Here is an 18,150-nt window from a genome sequence, read left to right on the forward strand (position 1 = left end):
AGGAAACATTTCTTACCGCTTTGAAACAGCTGTAAATCCAACACAGACTTGCAAATATCAAATGAACAGACCTATGCAAACATGCGTAACTCAAATGAGTGAAATCATCGTTATATGTGCGATGATGTTGTTTGTTGACCCGAAATTGCTGTTTCCAGGGTGACCGTGGTAATGACTATGAACACCCAGGTTCTTTGGCGTTTGGTATGTCTGTGCTTTCGTGGGCTCTGTGACACCTTTATTGTCTTTCTCCGTCTCTGCCTGAAACGCTGGGGAATCCTTCAGTGCAGTGGCCTTGATGTTTCTTACTCTTTTCTTTACCAGAATGCATCCTGTGCTCATCAAGTTGGTGCCTGTTCTTTTCTCACTAGCTCATGGCCAATAGTAATGATCGATGTTACCTGCTCGCCTGTTACGGTGTAGCAGGCTACCTCCAAATTCGGTGGCAGAGAACTGGGGTTGCACCCTTTTTGTGTCAGGCGCCAGGCCGTAAATATTTTAGGCTTTGTGGACCTCATGGTGTTTGCCACAGCCACTGTAGCCGGAGAACAGTCAGAGGTGGGGGGGTATGCTAGCAGAACTTGTCACGGACACCAACATTTGAATTCCGGACAACTTTCGCGTGATGAAATCTTCTTTTGATTTATTTTCAACCACTGAGAAGTGGACCGTTCTTAGCTGGTGGGCCATCCAAAACAGGTGGCGGACTGGACTTAGCCTGCAGGGCCAAAGTCTGCCGACCTGTGGCTTAGAACAGCCATCCTTTGTCCTTGCTCAGGTATCCTGGCTGAACTACGGGGTCTCATGTATTCTGGCGTGTCTGCCGGTGGACCGTGGGCGGGCTGATTTAGTTGGGCGCGGCTGGTCCTCTCTGCCGCAAGCCACTGGGCCAGATCGTCTCCTCAAGGGGAGCCAGGTCTGCTCCAGGCGTGTTCGTTCTGGGCCCAGACTGAAGGAGCAGGTGCTCTCTGGAAAAGCTCTCCTCCTGGTGAAGGCAGAGGTGGTCCCAGAGGCAAGCCCCACCCCCACCCCCACCCCCCCCCCCTTTCGCAAGCACATTCCCGGTCTTTGCTTGGTGTGCGGTGACATCCCGCTGGCCAAATAAGTCATACAGCTGAAGCCAAGGTCAAGGAGCGAAGACGGACAGGCCACCTGTAAGAGAGAACCTAGTGTGGAATCACATGGCCAAGGCCGATCGAGAAGGGCGGAACTGGGGCCAAGAATTCAGTCTACCACAGGTGCCCACCCAGTTACATGCACAGCAGTCTTTGGGCTGGAAATCTCATGGTGATTCCCGTATGTTGATTTTTTGAATGAAAACACTGAATTAAACATCCTTAGAACGTTTAGATCCTGAGAACGTATCCAAAGACCCTTGTCTGAGAGAGACGAATTTCTAGTAAACCCCCTGATTTTAATAATAGGGAACGTAGGGTTTTTTGGTGTTTGAAAATTCCTTTAGGAGCGGTCTTGTCGGAGACTGATTCAGCACCCTTAAGCCCCAGTGGGTCCTCAGCAAAAGTTGTGAGGGAAGGTTGGGTGGAGAGCAATACCTCTGACAACCCCCGCAACAGGTGCTGTTCTCCAGGCACTAAAGGATTTGTGTGACCTCATTCTGTGCCCTCACAACCTTGCTGTCAGATAAGTACGCTTCAGCCCCCTTTCTACAGATTGGGAAACTGGGGCTTCAAGGGCTAAATTTCTGGTCCAAGGCCATACAGCTAATCATGGGGCCAGGACTTCAAAACTGGATCTTCTTCTTTTTTTTATTTTATTTTTTTTACATTTTATTCATTTTTGAGAGAGAGAGAGAGAGACGGAGAGAGACAGAGCACTAGTGGGGGAGGGGCAGAGAGAGAGGGAGACACAGGATCGGAAGCAGGCTCCAGGCTCCCAGCCGTCGGCACAGAGCCCGGCGCGGGGCTCGAACCCACAAACCACGAGCTCATGACCTGAGCCAGAGTAGGACGTTCGACCGACCGAGCCACCCAGGCGCCCCCAGGGAGTACTTTTCAAGCAGATGGGTATAAGGTGGTTTTCTTTATCTTGTCTGATGGCTGCCCATGAGCATTTGGCGGACTTCTTACAACCGCGTCATTGAGATACCAGCACATAGTGCAGCTCGCCCACCCAAAGTGTGTCATTTAATGGTCTTGAGTAATTAACCACTGTTTGCCTCCACCACCGCCAAGAGTTGTGCAACACTCTCATCGCCTCATAGAAGAAACTCTATCTTTAACTGTTACCCCATCTCCTCCTCTTCCACCCTCCCCCCCCCCCTTCCAGCCCTCACTAGTTTACTCTGTCTCTACGGATGTCCCTCTGTCTCTACAGATGTCCCTATTCTGGACCTTCGCATGAACGTGGTCTTTTGTGACTGGCTTCTTGCGCATAGCGTCGTGTTTTCAGGGTGCCTCCGGGTTGGGGCAGATTATCACTGCGTAGCATGATCCTTCCTTTCACTGGCCTTTGTCCCCCCATTGCGCGGATAGGCCACATTTTGTTCATCCGCTCCCCTGTCGATGGACAGTTGGGTCGTTTCCATCGTTGGGCTATTATGAATGATGCTACCCTAAACATGTGTGCACAAGTCTCTGTGTAGACCTACGTTTTCGTGTCCCTTGGGTAATACGTAGGAATGGGACTGCTGGGTCACACGGTAACCCTATGTTGAATCCTTTGAGGATCTGCCGGACCACTTTCCGGAGCAGCGGGACCATTTTACGTTCCCACCGGCAGGGTGCGAGGGCTGATTTCTCCACATCCTTGCCCACACCTGCTGTTAGCTGACTTTTTGACTCCAGCCATCCTCATGGGTGTGAAGTGCTCTCTCATGGCAGAGCTTTGGTTTGTTCTCTGCTTTTTTTCTTCCTACCTCTCGTTCATGTCTCTGGTTATTGGGGGGCGAGCCGCCCATGACGAATGTGCTGGTTGTGCTGTGGACGACCCCATGGGTGCTTTTCACATCAGCTTCCCTCTGCCACGTTAACCTGGAAAATCCTTCACATCTGTAGTGTATTTAAAGTTTGTTTCTATTGAATCTCCCCGGGGCAGACCCATTCTAATGTGCATTTTTGCTGCCTCCAGGTTGAGCGGACTGGGGGGGGGGGGGCTCTCTCCCACTCTTGCCCCAGAGCCCCTCAAGTTAAGGCATAACTAACAGGATTCAGGCCAGCCTCCCGAGGCTGTCAGTCCTTGCCCGAGGGCTCAACCCACTGGTTTTGCCGATAGCCAGATATATTACCAAGAAGAGTGAGGCCAAGTGTGTTCAGGGGGTAGTTGGTCCTGAGGCTGGTAATAGGGCTGGGGGACTTTTACAGGCCGAGCAGAAGGACTTGGGTGGGGACGATCTGTCTGGGTTGGTTACGGGGCTCCGGACTCAGACATTTTTCCTTGAGGGTCGTGCATCTTGGGGCTGGAGGCTTGTTGTCTCCGGAGCGCTGGTTTTCTTGTGCATAAAATGGGGATGCACGGTCTATCGGAACATGACCTTATGCGTTGTGAGCCTTGATGCCTGTTACGTGCAGGTGCACAGCAGGCGAAGAGCAGTTCACAGCTCTCTTTATTATCTCCAGTAGCGCCTTGGGGTTCTTCGTGGGGGCGGTGAGTGGAACGATAGTATGTAAAACCTGGATGTGGAATTCGAGATTGTATGTAAACATGCCCCATTTACCACATCTGGGGCCTTTTCTGAAATTTGATAAAAGAGAGTTTTAGAACAAGAAAAGGAAGCACTAATTTTACTATCAGTTAAAAGGGGATGGGGGCAGGTTATGGGGCGCCTGGGTGGCGCAGTCGGTTAAGCGTCCGACTTCAGCCAGGTCACGATCTCGCGGTCCGGGAGTTCGAGCCCCGCGTCGGGCTCTGGGCTGATGGCTCAGAGCCTGGAGCCTGTTTCCGATTCTGTGTCTCCCTCTCTCTCTGCCCCTCCCCCGTTCATGCTCTGTCTCTCTCTGTCCCAAAAATAAATAAACGTTGAAAAAAAAAATTTTTTTTTAAAAGGGGATGGGGGCAGGTTAGATCCTGGTTCTTGACCAGCCTGACTCAGGAGTTGTACTCATATGTATACCAATATTCACGGAATGCTGTGCACATTTTAAGGAATCTTCCCTTCCCCTTGCCAAACGTCCATCCGTAGGCACCAGGTTTGGAAGCCGGGGCCTGAATAATCTCAGAGGCCTCCTTGCAGCCGAAGTATTCAGGTCAAGTTCGGGTTCAGTCTGGCCTCTTTTTCACTCTGCCATTTCAGTTTGCTAGACTGGGAAGTGGCTAGAGAAGAGAGCCGACGCTGTCTGCCTCCTGGGGTTCGGGGAGGAGCATCTGAGATGGGCAGAGTGCCTTGTCAACTGTGAATAGCTTCATAAATCATTTTTGTAACCACTTTGCTCTAAGGAGGTGCGGTGCTGAAAATCAGAATGTTTTATGGATTCCATGGGTTCCTGGAAAGTTGCAAGCAAATCAGGTTTTTGAAAATCTAATCTGGGCAGCAGCCGGTGATGGCACCACTCAGAGGAGCCCAGCAGTGAACCCTTGACTGCGGCAGACCTTCTGCCACCAAGCAGAATGCTCCCCTCTAGTAAAATGCAGATCTTCACTGGGCAAATCTGCTCAAACCAGCAGCAACACTGGAAATTCAGAGGGAGCCCCCAGGACATTCCTGGCGGATTCTGATGAGGTCATTAGAGGGCATGAGGTCCATCTCGGTGCGTAAGAGGCGGGCTGTTGTTTGTTTGAACGAACTCCGGCTTCCCCACACATTTCCTTTGTGGCCACAGGCAAATTGCCTGTGAAACGGAACCTCGGTTCCCCAGTCTGCAAAATGGGGGTGATGATCGTAGTAGCTACTTCACAGAGCTGTGAGAACCCATGAAAAGGTGGGGCAAGGGTCCTTTGCACAGTGAAATTGCTTGCTGAATGACAGCCCCTGGCCTTGCGTTGCTGATGTCTTTGTTAATCGTTACCATAGTCAGAAATAGCACTCTGATCCATATAGACCATGCTTGCCCCAGGGGGCCCAAACTCTGGTTTTGTATTATTTTCTGAGGATCTGTCCACATAGAATCATACAGGCTGAGTTTTAGACGTAATTTTATTTATTTATCTATCTATTCATTTATTTTTGAGAGAGAGAGAGACAGAGAGACAGAGAGACAGAGAGACAGAGAGTGTGAACGGGGTAGGGGCAGAGAGAGAGGGAGACCCAGAATCCGAAGCAGGCTCCAGGCTCTGAGCTGTCAGCACAGAGCCCGACGCGGGGCTCGAACTCACGGACCGTGAGATCATGACCTGAGCTGAAGTTGGACGCTTAACCAAGACGCCCCTAGGCAGAATTTTAGAAGCCGTTTAGGCCAGACTTCCACTCTGGGGAAAGTCCTTTCTTTAGTCTTCCTAGTGGTGGGTCATCCATCTTCTCAAATACTTCTGGTAACAAGAGGTTCGCCACCTCACGAGGACGCTCGTTCTGTTGCAGGACTGTCCTGCCTGCATATTCCTTGTGCCCCGTTCAGGCTTGTGCCCCTCTAAGTTGTCCTGGCCCTGCTCCCTCCAAGTGGTGGTCTTTCCCACGTTTGATGATCGCTCTTTCTCTGGCTTCTTCTTTTCCAGGCTAAGGAACCCTCTCACCATGCGGGTCACCCTTCTCTGGTCAGGTCTAGGCTACCAAGGTCCTTCTCATATCACAGTGTTCAGAGCCCGGGTCGTTCCAAGAAGTGCTGGGTTCAGAAGGGCCAAGGAGTTGACCTTGTGGGATAAGGCGAGGGAGGACACTGGGGGACCAGCCTCCTCGGGGGTTGGTCCTGAGCATCTGGCCCTCGCTGGCCATTCCTGGACCATCTCAGTGTCGGCCTGCTCTCTACTGAGGGTGGCCTGGGCTGCTCAGTGACATGTGACACGGTCCACAAATGCTGTGTGATCCTGCCCGCTCCTGCTCCTTCCGCCTAGGACACCCTCACCTTCCTCTTCTCCAAGACCTCGGCTTAGATTCGCCATTTCCCAAGAGGGTCCTCAACTGACTCCCAGATCCCGACTCCAGCTCCGAGTTCTTTTTCCACAGATTTCCCCGCCACCACAGTGGCCTCCTTTCTGTATCTCCCTGGACTGTGAGTTTTGTGAGAGCAAGGACATCGTCTCCCGGGATCACCATGTTATCCCCCAGAGCCTGACATTGTGGCTACTCTCTCAGTGATATTTGTTAAATGAATGAACGAATGCTTGGTTGGAGAAAACCCTGACTGGTGGCAGAGAGAACGCCGGAAACATCCCTCAGCAAACCTCCAGATCTGAAGCCAGCCTGAGGGGGCCTCCGGCAGTCCCCTCATCCCTCAAAGCTCCCTCCGGGGGCCTCTCTGCCCAACTGAAGGCAGATCACAACAACGCCACGTTAACCCGGAGACCTCTGCCGGCCGAGAAGTAAGGGTAACTAACAGTTGGGCTCTTCGTTCGGAGACCAGAGACTGTGATGACAGTCACGACCGAAATGCTAATAGCGACCCTTTACTGAGAACCTCCCGCATCAGCCATTACAGCAGTGCTGCAGGGTTGGGTTGTACCCCGTTTTACAGATGTGGAAACTGAGGCAAAGCCCGTAGAGTTGCCTGCCCAAGACCACTCACTTGTAAATGATGAAGCTGAGATTCTAGCTGATCCCTCTGGCTCCAGGGCTCTCACGGCCCACTGGTGCCCCCGTTAATGGCTGCGAGGGCCTTGAGATGCTTTTCTTTTTCCCCCAGGAGGGAGAAGAGAGTCAGAAAATGATCACGTAGGGGGATGAGTACTATGATCACGGGCAGGGTTCTAAGAAATTCCAGGGGGAGGTCCCTGAGGACCGGGGCACCATCTGGGGAGACTCGGGGGGGGGCGGGGCAGGGAGGGGGAAGCCTGATCTGCGCCTTTTCTCTTTTCGTCTATCTGAGGATTTGAAACCACAAAGACGGTCCAGTCTCATAGAGAAATAAAGCAAAAGCCTCATCCTGCTTTCCTCTTTCGTTTCCTCTAGAGGTAACCAGAGCTGAGAGCTTGAAATGTATTTCCCAGACGTTCCGTGCGCACGCAAACACACGCGCGTGGTGTGCGCTAGGTAACGTGGGGGCAGTTGTGGTCAGGTGGGGGGAGGGGGACGTGTGCCGATCTCCATGGTGCAAATGCTCCCACCGTGGCCGCTTTCGAGGTACCAACATGAAGTCGCTGAACCAGGAGGTGGAAAGAGACGCAGTAGATGTCCGTTTCCCTCAAGAACCCAGGTTATGGTGAAACATAAAAATGATTAGGAAGTGGCAAGCCTTGAATATTTATTACCTTCGAAATAATATTTATTGAAGTGTACATTTCTATCACTTAATTTCTTTTTTTTTTTAATTTTTTTTTTTCAACGTTTATTTATTTTTGGGACAGAGAGAGACAGAGCATGAACGGGGGAGGGGCAGAGAGAGAGGGAGACACAGAATCGGAAACAGGCTCCAGGCTCTGAGCCATCAGCCCAGAGCCCGACGCGGGGCTCGAACTCCCGGACCGGGAGATCGTGACCTGGCTGAAGTCGGACGCTTAACCGACTGCGCCACCCAGGCGCCCCTCTATCACTTAATTTCTAATAATGGCTGTGGTTCATGACTGGTTCGTGAAATTCTGGAAAGCGTAACTGTCAGCTCTCGTCAGTCGGTACAAGCCAGCTCTGACACAGCACTCATTTCCTTTTTACTAGAATACTGACATTATATACTTTTTTTTTCCTTTAATTCACTTTTTAGTTAAAAGGCCCTTCATCCAGGGGCGCCTGGGTGGCTCAGTCAGTTAAGCGTCTGACTTCGGCCCAGGTCATGATCTCACGGTTCGTGAGTTTGAGCCCCGCATCGGGCTCTGTGCTGATAGCTCGGGGCCTGGAGCCTGCTTTGGATTCTGTGTCTCCCTCTCTCTCTGCCCCCGTCCCTGTTCGTGCTCTCTCTCTCTCTCTCTCTCTCTCTCTCAAAAATAAAGAAACATGAAAAAAAAATTTTTTAAAAAGGCTCTTCATCCAATCATTCATTCATTCAACGAATATTCTGCTACGTGCCATGTGCGGTGTTAGCATGTGGGGCCAGGCCACCATTAGGAACGAGATAGCCATGGGCTTTGTCTTCATGAGCTTGTGGTCTAGCGAGGGACAGAGTTCATAGCCATGCTGACAAATAAACGCCGTCGATCACAAAACCGCACCCTGCAATCAGGTCTTTAAAAGGAAGTGACAGGTGAGGTCATAGAACTAGTGCTGTGAGGGACAGGCCTGTGGAGGTCAGGAAGTGGCAGGGGAGAACCTACTTTAGGTTCAGGTCAGGAAAAGCTTCTTCGGAGGAGGTGACAGAAACTGAGACCCAAAGGATAAGAAGGGGCCAGTCGTGCAAAAATCAGTGGGAAAAAGGTACGAAAGAGTATGTTCCTTGGGTGCCGTATCTGTAAACTTTACCAACATGCAAAACGGCTCTGTGCGTTGTTTCTAGGAAACTCCTTGTGTAGTGAAAATGGCAAGGCTCCCTACGCGCTTCGGGACGGCGGTTAACCTTGGAGGGTGAATGAGTTGGAGGCAGAGATGGTCTTCAGCTACATCAGGTGTTTTCTTGAAGTGAATCAAGGGGGGACAGATGCAGCTGGAGGTCACTTATGTTGTCTCCAGCCGACAGGCACGCGGTTTTCAGCTGTGTTCCTCATTATAATTTCTGAATGCTTGAAAAATTTCATGAGTATTAATTTTTTAAGAGTAGGCGGTGAACCCTACCAGTGTCAAGGCTCACTGTGGCTGCAGCTCTTGAAGGGAAGAGGGAGGCCCATGCTGGGGAGGTAGGCGGGGACCAGGTTATACGGGTCTCGAAGACCGTGGCCACGAGTGCAAATCTTAATGTAAGTGTTAATGTGTGATACCCGCTGAGTGACGTGATGGGATTTACATCCACAAAGATTGCAGTGGCTGCTCTGAGGAGAAGTAGTGGAGAGTCAAGTCAAGGACGGCATCAGGGAGGTTAGTTAGGATCTCCTGTAGCTGTCTGGAAGAGAGCTCATGTCTCCCACCAGCACGGCCATGGGACGCCATGGAGCCAGAGGGGCGGTCTTGACTCTGCTGCCAGGATTTGCTGAGGGATTGGATGGGGGGGGGGGGCATTGAGAAAGCAAGAGGTGAAAGGTGACTTTCTTTGTCCTTTTTTTTTTTTTTTTTAAATTTTTTTTTTTCAACGTTCATTCATTTTTGGGACAGAGAGAGACAGAGCATGAACGGGGGAGGGGCAGAGAGAGAGGGAGACACAGAATCGGAAACAGGCTCCAGGCTCTGAGCCATCAGCCCAGAGCCCGACGCGGGGCTCGAGCTCCCGGACCGCGAGATCGTGACCTGGCTGAAGTCGGACGCTTAACCGACTGCGCCACCCAGGCGCCCCATGGACTTTTTTTTTTTTTAAACACCCTTTTCAAGGTCTAATTCACACACCATACAGTGTACCATTCACTGCTTTTTGTTGGGTATCGCTTTCTTTTTGAAACCCGCGTGGATGGTGGTTTCAAACACAGCAAAACCTCGGATGGCAAGTAACTTGTTCTGCGAGTATTCCTCAAGATCGGCAAATGTTCCTAATTCGTTTTAACTTGATAAACAGATGATGTCTGGCGATACGAGTCATATGTGACACGGAACGTCTCGTGATCACAACTGAGCCAGCGTTCCTGAAATTCGCTTTGATGTACGAGTGCTTTGGCTTACGAGCATGTTTCTGGAACGAATTATGCTTGTGAACCAAGATTTAGTTGCTGTGATGACGAAAATAGGGGAGGAACGGGTTTGGGGGTGGGGCCCGGGGGGAGGGTACCTTGGGGGAGGTAAATTTGAGGTGCCTAGGAGATAGGAGATATCCAAGGAAGGGAAGTCACATGGGAAGTCAGGTATTCACACGTGGGTCTTGAGATAAAAATTGTGTGTAGTGAACAAATGAGAGTCTAGAGATAGATGTGAGTATCCAGAGTGAGAGTGTAGGTGAAGAAGGTGTGTGCGGAAGGGGCCGGGGGACTTCTAGTCAGATGCACTGAGAATTCACACTTTGACCAGCCCGACCCTTTCTTCCCCAAACACTACAACGAGAGTCTAAGAAAAACAAAAAAAGATGAACCCCTCCCCAAGACTAAAGCTCCAAAACGAATGAAGCAATGTTAAAAAGACAGCCTCTGAATAACAAATGAAGTCACACTAAAATAAAAATTATAGAGTATTCTGAAAATGAATTTAAAATAACCGTTTAGGGACGCCTGGGTGGCTCAGTCGGTGGAGCATCCAACTTCAGCTCGGGTCATGATCTCACGGTTCGTGAGTTTGAACCCCACATCGGGCTCTGTACTGACAGCTCAGAGCCCAGATCCAGCGTCAGATTCTGTGTCTCCCTCGCTCTCTGCCCCTCTCCCACTCACGCTCTCTCTCTCTCAATCTCTCAAAAATAAGTAAACATTAAAAAAGATTAAAAAAGAAAGAAAGAAAGAATAAAATAACCATTTAGGATTTGTATCAGGAATAGGCTTGACTCTGAGTAACTGAGATTCAAAATAACGGCAGCTCAAGCAAAATACGAGTTACATTTTTCTACTATGAATACATTGAATACATTTTGGGGCCGATGCGGTGGCTCTGCTTCAGTAAGTCCCCAGGGAACCAAGCTTGATCCCAGCTCATCACTATCTCAGTGTTTGGATTATCCTCATAGTCTGGTGAGTTGGTAGCTAGAACTCCAGCCATTACGTCTGCATTCCAGGCAGTAGGATGGTGGAAAGGCACGTATCAGCTGTTTTTTGAAGAAGTTTTCAAGAAGCTGACACATGACACTTCCAACTGCATCCTATTGGCCAGAACCTAATTAATGGAGAAGCCAAGAAACGTATTCTGTTATTACACGTAGCCAAGTGCCCAGTTAGAACCCAGGGGTTCTGTTCCTGCGGACGAAGGAGGCAACAGATAATGAGGGATAACGAGCAGTCTCAGCCTTCGGATCCCTGAGGAAATGAAGGATAACACCCACTAAAAAGAACAAAACAGTGGATTTTTGTTTGCGTGTTTGAATTTCAAACCTCTGCTCTTCGAAAGATATCATTAAGAGGATGAATAAACAAGCCTTCGATTAGGAGAAAACATTTGTAGGTCGTATGTCTGATGATGGACTTGATCCAAAGTATATTTGCAAAAAACCCTCAAAACTCAATAATAAGGAAAAAACCACCGATTTCAAAAATGGGCAAAGATTCAAATAGACCCTTCACCGGAGAAGATATGCAGCTGACAAGTAAGTGCACAAAAAGATGTTCAACATCATTAGTCATCAGAGAAATAAAATTAAAACCACAAGGAGATACTGCTTCATACCTATTAGAATGGCTGAAATAACAAAGACTGTTCATGCCAAGTATTGGCAAGCATTGGACCAGCTGGTGGGTCCATAGGCTGGTGTATGGAAACATGAAATGTTGCAGCCACTTTGGAAAACAGGTCAGCAATTTCTTAAAAGTTAAACGTATACTTTCCACGTGACCCAGCCCTTCCACTGCTAGGTATCTGCCCACAAGAAATGCACGTGTCTACAGAGAGATTTGTAACTGGATTCTCATAGCAGATCTATTTGTAATAGCTGAAAACTAGACACAACCCAAATGTCCATCAGTAAGTAGATACAAAGGCAAATTGTGGCACATCCAAACAATGAAATACTACTTACCAGTACAAAGGCGTGAACTCGGATGCGCCCATCAATATGGACAAATCTCAGCATTGTGCTGAGCGAAAGAAGCTAGACATGGCTGCTATTCGATTTCATTTGTGTAAAATCCTAGAGAACACAGAGTAATTTTTAGCGACAAGAAGTAGCTTGCTGGTTGCCTGTGGACTGGGGATGGGAGGTATGGAAGGGGGCAGGAGGGGAGGTTCTGGAGCACAGAGACACTTAGGGGTGATGGATATGTTTGTTTTCTTGATTGTGGCAGTGGGTGTATACATTTGTCAAAATGTATCAAATGGGTACATTATATGTCAATTATACTTCAATAAAACTGTAAGGAAAGGAGAAAAGGAATGTGACATTATGAAACAGAGGTGGAATGAACAAAAGGTGGCTATGAAGATGCTGGAATTGAAAAATACTCGTTGCATTAAAAGTTCTCGTTTAGAGGGGCGCCTGGGTGGCGCAGTCGGTTAAGCGTCCGACTTCAGCCAGGTCACGATCTCGCGGTCCGTGAGTTCGAGCCCCGCGTCGGGCTCTGGGCTGATGGCTCAGAGCCTGGAGCCTGTTTCCGATTCTGTGTCTCCCTCTCTCTCTGCCCCTCCCCCGTTCATGCTCTGTCTCTCTCTGTCCCAAAAATAAATAAATGTTGAAAAAAAAAAATTTAAAAAAAAAGTTCTCGTTTAGAAAGGAAGACAAAAAAGAAAGGAAGAAGCTTCATATGTGGATAAATTCTCAACTAGACACAGTCAAAGAGAGAATTAGTGAATTGGAAGAGAGTTCTAAGGAATAGTCCCAGAGCACTGCCAAAAAGAGAGAGAGAGAAACAGAGAAAGGTAGTTAAAAGACATGAGGGATACTCCTAAATATGTTTCCTAGAAATCCTACACGAAGAAACTGGAGACAGTGACTCAGAAGCTGTATTCGTGAACGTAAGAGTTTTTCAAAATTTTCGAGAATTCAAGAAGTAGGTTTTCATCAAGTAATTAGCTCCTCAAGTAATGAGAATTCTAAGAAAATAAATCTCCACTTCAAAACCACAGAGGGAAACTGCAGAAAATCAAAAATGAAGGGCAAGTCTCACATTTTACCATAGATGGCCGATCCACAAAGGAGCAACCATACGTTGCTGAACAGCCTAGGGGCAGCCTTTTGGGCGATCTCCCAGGTGCTGAAAGAAAATAAAACAACCTGCTTAGAATTCCATACCCAGCTGAACTCTGATTCAAACGTGATGAGGAAATAGGACATTTTCCAGGAGAAAAGAGCCCGGCCCAACCCTGAGGCTGTTGAGGATTTAGAGGCTGGCAAGAGGAGGAGCCCTCTCACATCACAGGTGCTCAGTCATCCGGTGCTGGCCTCTGTGCCTCACAGAAGCTAGAAGAGAGAAGGGGGGCTGGATCCAACTTTCATGGTGGCCGTGCGTGGCTACTGGAAAGGCTGCTCATTGGCCCTGTTGCTGGGTCTGTTATCAGCACAGGAGAGGAAGATGGGATTCCTGGCCCTAGCTAGGGTTTCATCCTACAGCAGTGGGGGCATTGTAGCAGGAGGGCAAGAGGAGGGGAGGGGAGGTAGCAGATGGGCCAGGCCCCTGACCCTGGTGTGGGGAGGAGCCCAGGGACACGAGAGCCTCTGCAGGGTGGCCCCTTCTAGACTCTCTCTCTGTCTTCCAGATTGTGGACAAGAATAACCGCTACAAGTCCATAGATGGGTCAGATGAGACTAAAGCCAACTGGATGAGGTGAGTCCTGCTCTCTGCTGCTGATTTCCCGGGAGCCTTGCCCAAACTCTGGAGAGGAAGCCAAAGGAGTGTGCTGGGCCTCTGCAGTCCCCAGCGGTGGAGGCCCCTGATGGCCCTGGGACTGCCGTTTGCAGGGTTTGGGATGTGTCTAGTTCTGGGGGACCCTCTTGCTTCCCCGGCCTTCCATCAGGGGGCTCTGGAAGAGGCCGGTGGGTTACAAGGACCCCTAGAGGCTTCACATTTGTCCCTGTGTCTGGAGTACCCAGGGCCCCCAGCTCCGGGCAGCATTCCCACCAAGGAGGGGTCCCCCCTCCACCCAGGATCCCTCTCAGAGGGCAGACTCCTGACGTAGGGGTGCAGGGCTCATCCCACTACAGCTGCCAACAGTTGTTTAAATGGCCTCCGTGGGAAAGGAGGCTCCCAGCACAGTCTCAGCTCAGTTTTGGATGGCCCTTGCTGCCCAGGCGTGAGTACTTTCAAGAGTGGTTTTACAGCGGTCTGGTGTTGGGGACAGAAGTTTGTGCCAGAAGGATCCTTAATGGCCAGAGAGAGCAGGAGACTGGCCCAGGGTCACCCAGGGGTGGCTGCACTGAGCCTCTGGAACCGAGGACCCAGCTCACGGCTCTCCTTTTGGTTCCGTGCCGTTGGCCTGTGCGGTGTGCCGGGGCCCGGCCCAGAGGGGTCTGCGGGCCGTGTGAGGGGTCAGGCTGGTGTTGGTGCCTTGCCCAGCAATGGTGACAGGATCTGGGTTGGGAGGGAAGGGAGGTCTCGGATGGCCACACGCGGGGACACCGTGGATCGGGCCTCTGTCGGCGTTTGCGCAGTTGTGTGACCCGTGGCGGTTGGGGGGTGCAGGAGAGGTTGTGTTTGGAGGGAGGGCAGTCAGAGACCTCCTGAGAGGGAGTTTGCCATATTTAAACTCTGACACCTTCGAAGCAAACAGGGAGAGAAGGTGGTTTGCACTGGGGAGTCTATGGTGAGGTCTGCTGTCCCCTTCCCTGGAGCCTTACCGCCCACCTGTGCTCCCCACCCGGGAGCCATCGATGGCAGATGGTGAGAGGGGCGAAGAGGGTTTACCCTCTTTGGAGCACAGTAGGATTTGTTCTCTCATTGTCAGAGGAGCTGTTCTCATTGCCACTTAACAGGTGCAGAAGCAGAGGTGCCCTGGGGACAGGTGACCCCTGTGTCACAGTATAGGGATGCACGCTCCCTCCCTCCAGCCCCCTTTCACGTAATCGGGTCAGCCACTGCCCTGAAAGTGCTCCAAGAAGGCCCTGGACACCCTCCTAACTCCTTCTCCCCGACCACTGGCACCGGTCAGCTAGGCACTTGCATAGGAGACCCCATAACTGGGCGCCCTCGATGGATTTGCCCTCCCAGTCCTCCCAGGACTCACACCTTCCACCGTGGAGATTGGTTTTTCCTAATAAAGTTGTTGAATGAAGAAGGCACAGACAATATGGTGCAAGGGCCCAGATCAAAGAGGAGGGGGCCTTGGAGATGGGCCTTCAGAGTGGCCACATTTTCATTTGAGGGCACTGTGACCAGAGACACGGAAGTGGGGACCAGACCCCTGGCCTGGGCTCCTATTCCCTATTGCTGCGTCTGGCTCTAGACAAGCAAAGGAGAGGGTGTCTGGGCGCAGTCTAGTGTCAGGCCTTTCTGCACCGCTGCTTTCGAGACTCTAGAAGCTTTGCCGATGGGCTGGTTCTGTTCCACGCTTTCACCCCCCCCCCCCCCCCCGATCTTTCAGCCTGGGGGCAAGGCTTTCCCACAAGCCCCAAAGAAAGACACCATCTGAACTAACTGAGCGATCATCTGATGCCCCTGAGATTCTGACTTAATTGGGCTGGGGAGGAGCCCACAGTTATCGGTCTTTTTTAAAGCTCTCCATGGGGATTCTGATGTGCCGCTAGGGTGGAGAACCACTACCCTGTACTGATCTTCATGCTACAGTGGTAAACTGAGGCCCGGGGCGGGGGGAGATCTTACTCAAGATCACGAGGACGCTGGCAGAACCAGGACTTGAATCCGCCCCTGGACTTCTGGGCCGGTGTTCTTTCTGCTCGCGCACAGGGCCCAGCCAAAGCATGGCCTCCTGGACTCCGTGTGGGGTGGGTTCAGCTACTGCTCCCTTGCCGGCATGGGTTCTGTCCGATTCCCATTCTGTCCCAGCTGCCGGCCCTGTTGCAATGCAAGATGGTGCCAGGGTACCCACAGGTGGTGCCCCCCCCCAGCCCCCCGCCCATCTCATCTAAGACTCAAGGTGTAGGTTGAGGTTGGGTACGTGGTTTGTTGCCGTGGAGATGTCCCTCTGGTGGTGGTTGGAGGGGAAAGCCGGTTCATCCTGGGAACCTGCCTTCCCCCTTAGGGTATAGCTTCCTTCCGCTGTATAGCTCATTCCGCTTTGCAGACGCCTTCACTTGTACTGTTACAACCTAGGGGCTCGTGGATGATTGAATGGAGTTGGTTAGTGTTTTGAAACACTTAAGTGGTGGGCCGGGAAGAGAACGGGCGTCAACGTAATGAGGGTTGACTTGGTGGCCTCCCTACGCCAGGTGCTCTACATCCGTGTCATCGGTGGTCTGAAACCGGGGGCTGTTTTGCTTGGGGGCACTTTGGGGTTGTCACATCAAGCCAGGGAGGCTGATAAACATCCTAATTACCCAGGATGTCCGTCCCACCCACCCACAAAGAATTTTCTAGCCCCAACTGCCAATAGTGGTGAGACTGAAAAACCCCCATGACTTCCTCCTGGCTGCCCTGGGAGGTGGCGCTAGAATCACGAGCCTCATTGTCTAGACGGGGAAGGGGGTGGGCACCAGAGGCTCAGCCCCTAGTTCCAGGTCTGTCTGAGTGCAAGGCCCGGACCACGGTCCCTGTCTTGGCCGGGTAACAAAGCCCCGACCTTCCTTTCGCCTGAGCTGTGGCGTTCTGGGTAGGTGACGCGGAGAGGTAAAGGCTGAAGGATCTCTGTGCCCCTAGCCTCCTGCTGTGGTTTTGGGGGCAGCTGGGGGAGTGAACGGGGCTCCAGGTTCCCCTCCATGTGTTGGGTTCCTCTCTTGGGTTGCTCTGGCTCAAGCGGCCCCTGGCTCCTCTGTGTACGCGGAAGCCAAGGTCACTCCTGGTCTCCATCAAAGGGGAACTTGTCTCCCGGTGGCTGCTCACGTCCTACCCACGAGCTGCCCAAAGGTCACCGCAGCTCACCCCGAAACGAGCTGACCCCAGCTGGAGGGGAGCCTACACCCACATCCGGCGGAAGGCGGGGACGGGGCCTGGGGAGGACTTGGAGGCCGGGGAAGGAGACAAAGAGAGCCGCAGGGCAGAAAACGCTTTCTGTGACCACACCCTAATCGCTGGCATCGCCCGGCGAGGAGATTGAAACATCCCCCTGTTTCACTGCTCTTCCTGTGAGCCATCTGTAGCGACCTTGGCCCGGTCCGAACCCCAGTAAGGACCCTTTCTCCCTCTTCGGGGCTTTAACGCTCTTCGTCACTCTGCTTTCCCCTGTCTGGTGACAGCCCCGAAGGTGGGGTGGTTGTCCCTCCTGACCCGGCTGGGGAGAGAGGCCCGGAGCGGCTGAGCCAAGCGCCCCGGCTGCCGGGGCCAGCCAGGGCCACCCAGGGCCACGGCAGGGCCCGACACCGGGCCGTCCAGCGCGGGCCGCGTTTCCACCCACTCCGCCGCACCTCTGCTGCCCGCCTGCCCTCTGAGGAGTAGTGGAAGGGGCCTCTCGCTAGGAGGAGGGTGTGGTGGTGGTGAGCAGGCCAGGGTGCCTGGGTGCCTCCTGGCTCCCCAGCTGGGGGCCGGCAATTAGGAAGGAGGAGGACCGCCCGCGCTGACGGTCATTTACCCAATTGTGCTTTGTGGGATATTCAACCCAAGGAATGTGGCGCCCCTGGCTGAGCGCAAGAGGAAGCCCAAGTTCTCCAAGGAGGAGCTGGACATTCTGGTCACGGAGGTGACCCACCACGAAGCGGTTCTCTTTGGGAGGGAGACCATGCGGCTGTCCCATGCCGACAGGGACAAGATTTGGGAAGGCATAGCTCGGAAAATCACCTCCGTCAGCCAGGTGCCCCGCTCCGTCAAGGACATTAAGCACAGATGGGATGACATGAAGCGGAGGACCAAGGACAAGCTGGCCTTCATGCAGCAGTCTCTGTCGGGCCCCGGGGCCGGGGGCCGGGCCCCCGCCATCGTGCTCACTGCCCACGAGAGGGCCATCGAGTCAGCGCTGCTCACGGCCCGTTCTGGGCACAGCTTCCCCAGGGCGGAACTGGACGGCACCGACAGCCCCTCGACCAGCTGTGAGTACCACCTGCCTCCCTCCCCGGGCTCCCGCTGCCCAGCCTCCTCCTCCCCTGCCGTCCCCCCCTTCCCTGGCCTTCTCCTGTCTCTGTCCCTCTCCGTCTCGTCCAGTCTTCCCATGCACCCTTCCCTCCTTCCCCCGCTCTGTCTTCTCCACCCCTTTCCGTTCATTCATTCTAGAATATTTCCTGAACTCTGTGCCAGGAGCTGTGCTAGGAGCTGGGAAGACAGCGTTGTATATAAATCCTACACGGGCCCCGCTCCGGGGTTGTCCCTAGACTCGTGGGAATAAACAAGCTTTAAGTCATTGTACAAGGACAGTTGTAACGAAGGGATGAAGGGCGAACGCCGGAAGTCCTGAGAGCGGGGCTGACGACCCGGGCCACCTGCGCAGTG

At 52.2% G+C, this 18,150-nt stretch overlaps 1 protein-coding gene across 6 annotated transcripts in view; it reads left to right on the plus strand.

Annotated features, from left to right (window-relative positions):
* PRDM11 (PR/SET domain 11) overlaps positions 1-18,150 on the plus strand; it is a 90,674-nt gene that overhangs the window by 47,005 nt on the left and 25,519 nt on the right. For 5 of the 6 annotated variants that reach the window (XM_045485063.1, XM_045485062.1, XM_045485066.1 and 2 more), the window contains one exon: positions 13,379-13,446. In XM_045485063.1, coding sequence (XP_045341019.1) covers positions 13,379-13,446 — 68 coding nt within the window. Of the gene's footprint in view, positions 1-13,378; positions 13,447-17,331; positions 17,754-18,150 lie in introns of all 6 variants that reach the window. The other variant, XM_045485068.1, reaches the window with a different exon arrangement.

The sequence above is a fragment of the Leopardus geoffroyi genome, chromosome D1, assembly GCF_018350155.1.
Source record: "Leopardus geoffroyi isolate Oge1 chromosome D1, O.geoffroyi_Oge1_pat1.0, whole genome shotgun sequence".
In the NCBI taxonomy this organism is placed as follows: Eukaryota; Metazoa; Chordata; class Mammalia; order Carnivora; family Felidae; genus Leopardus; species Leopardus geoffroyi.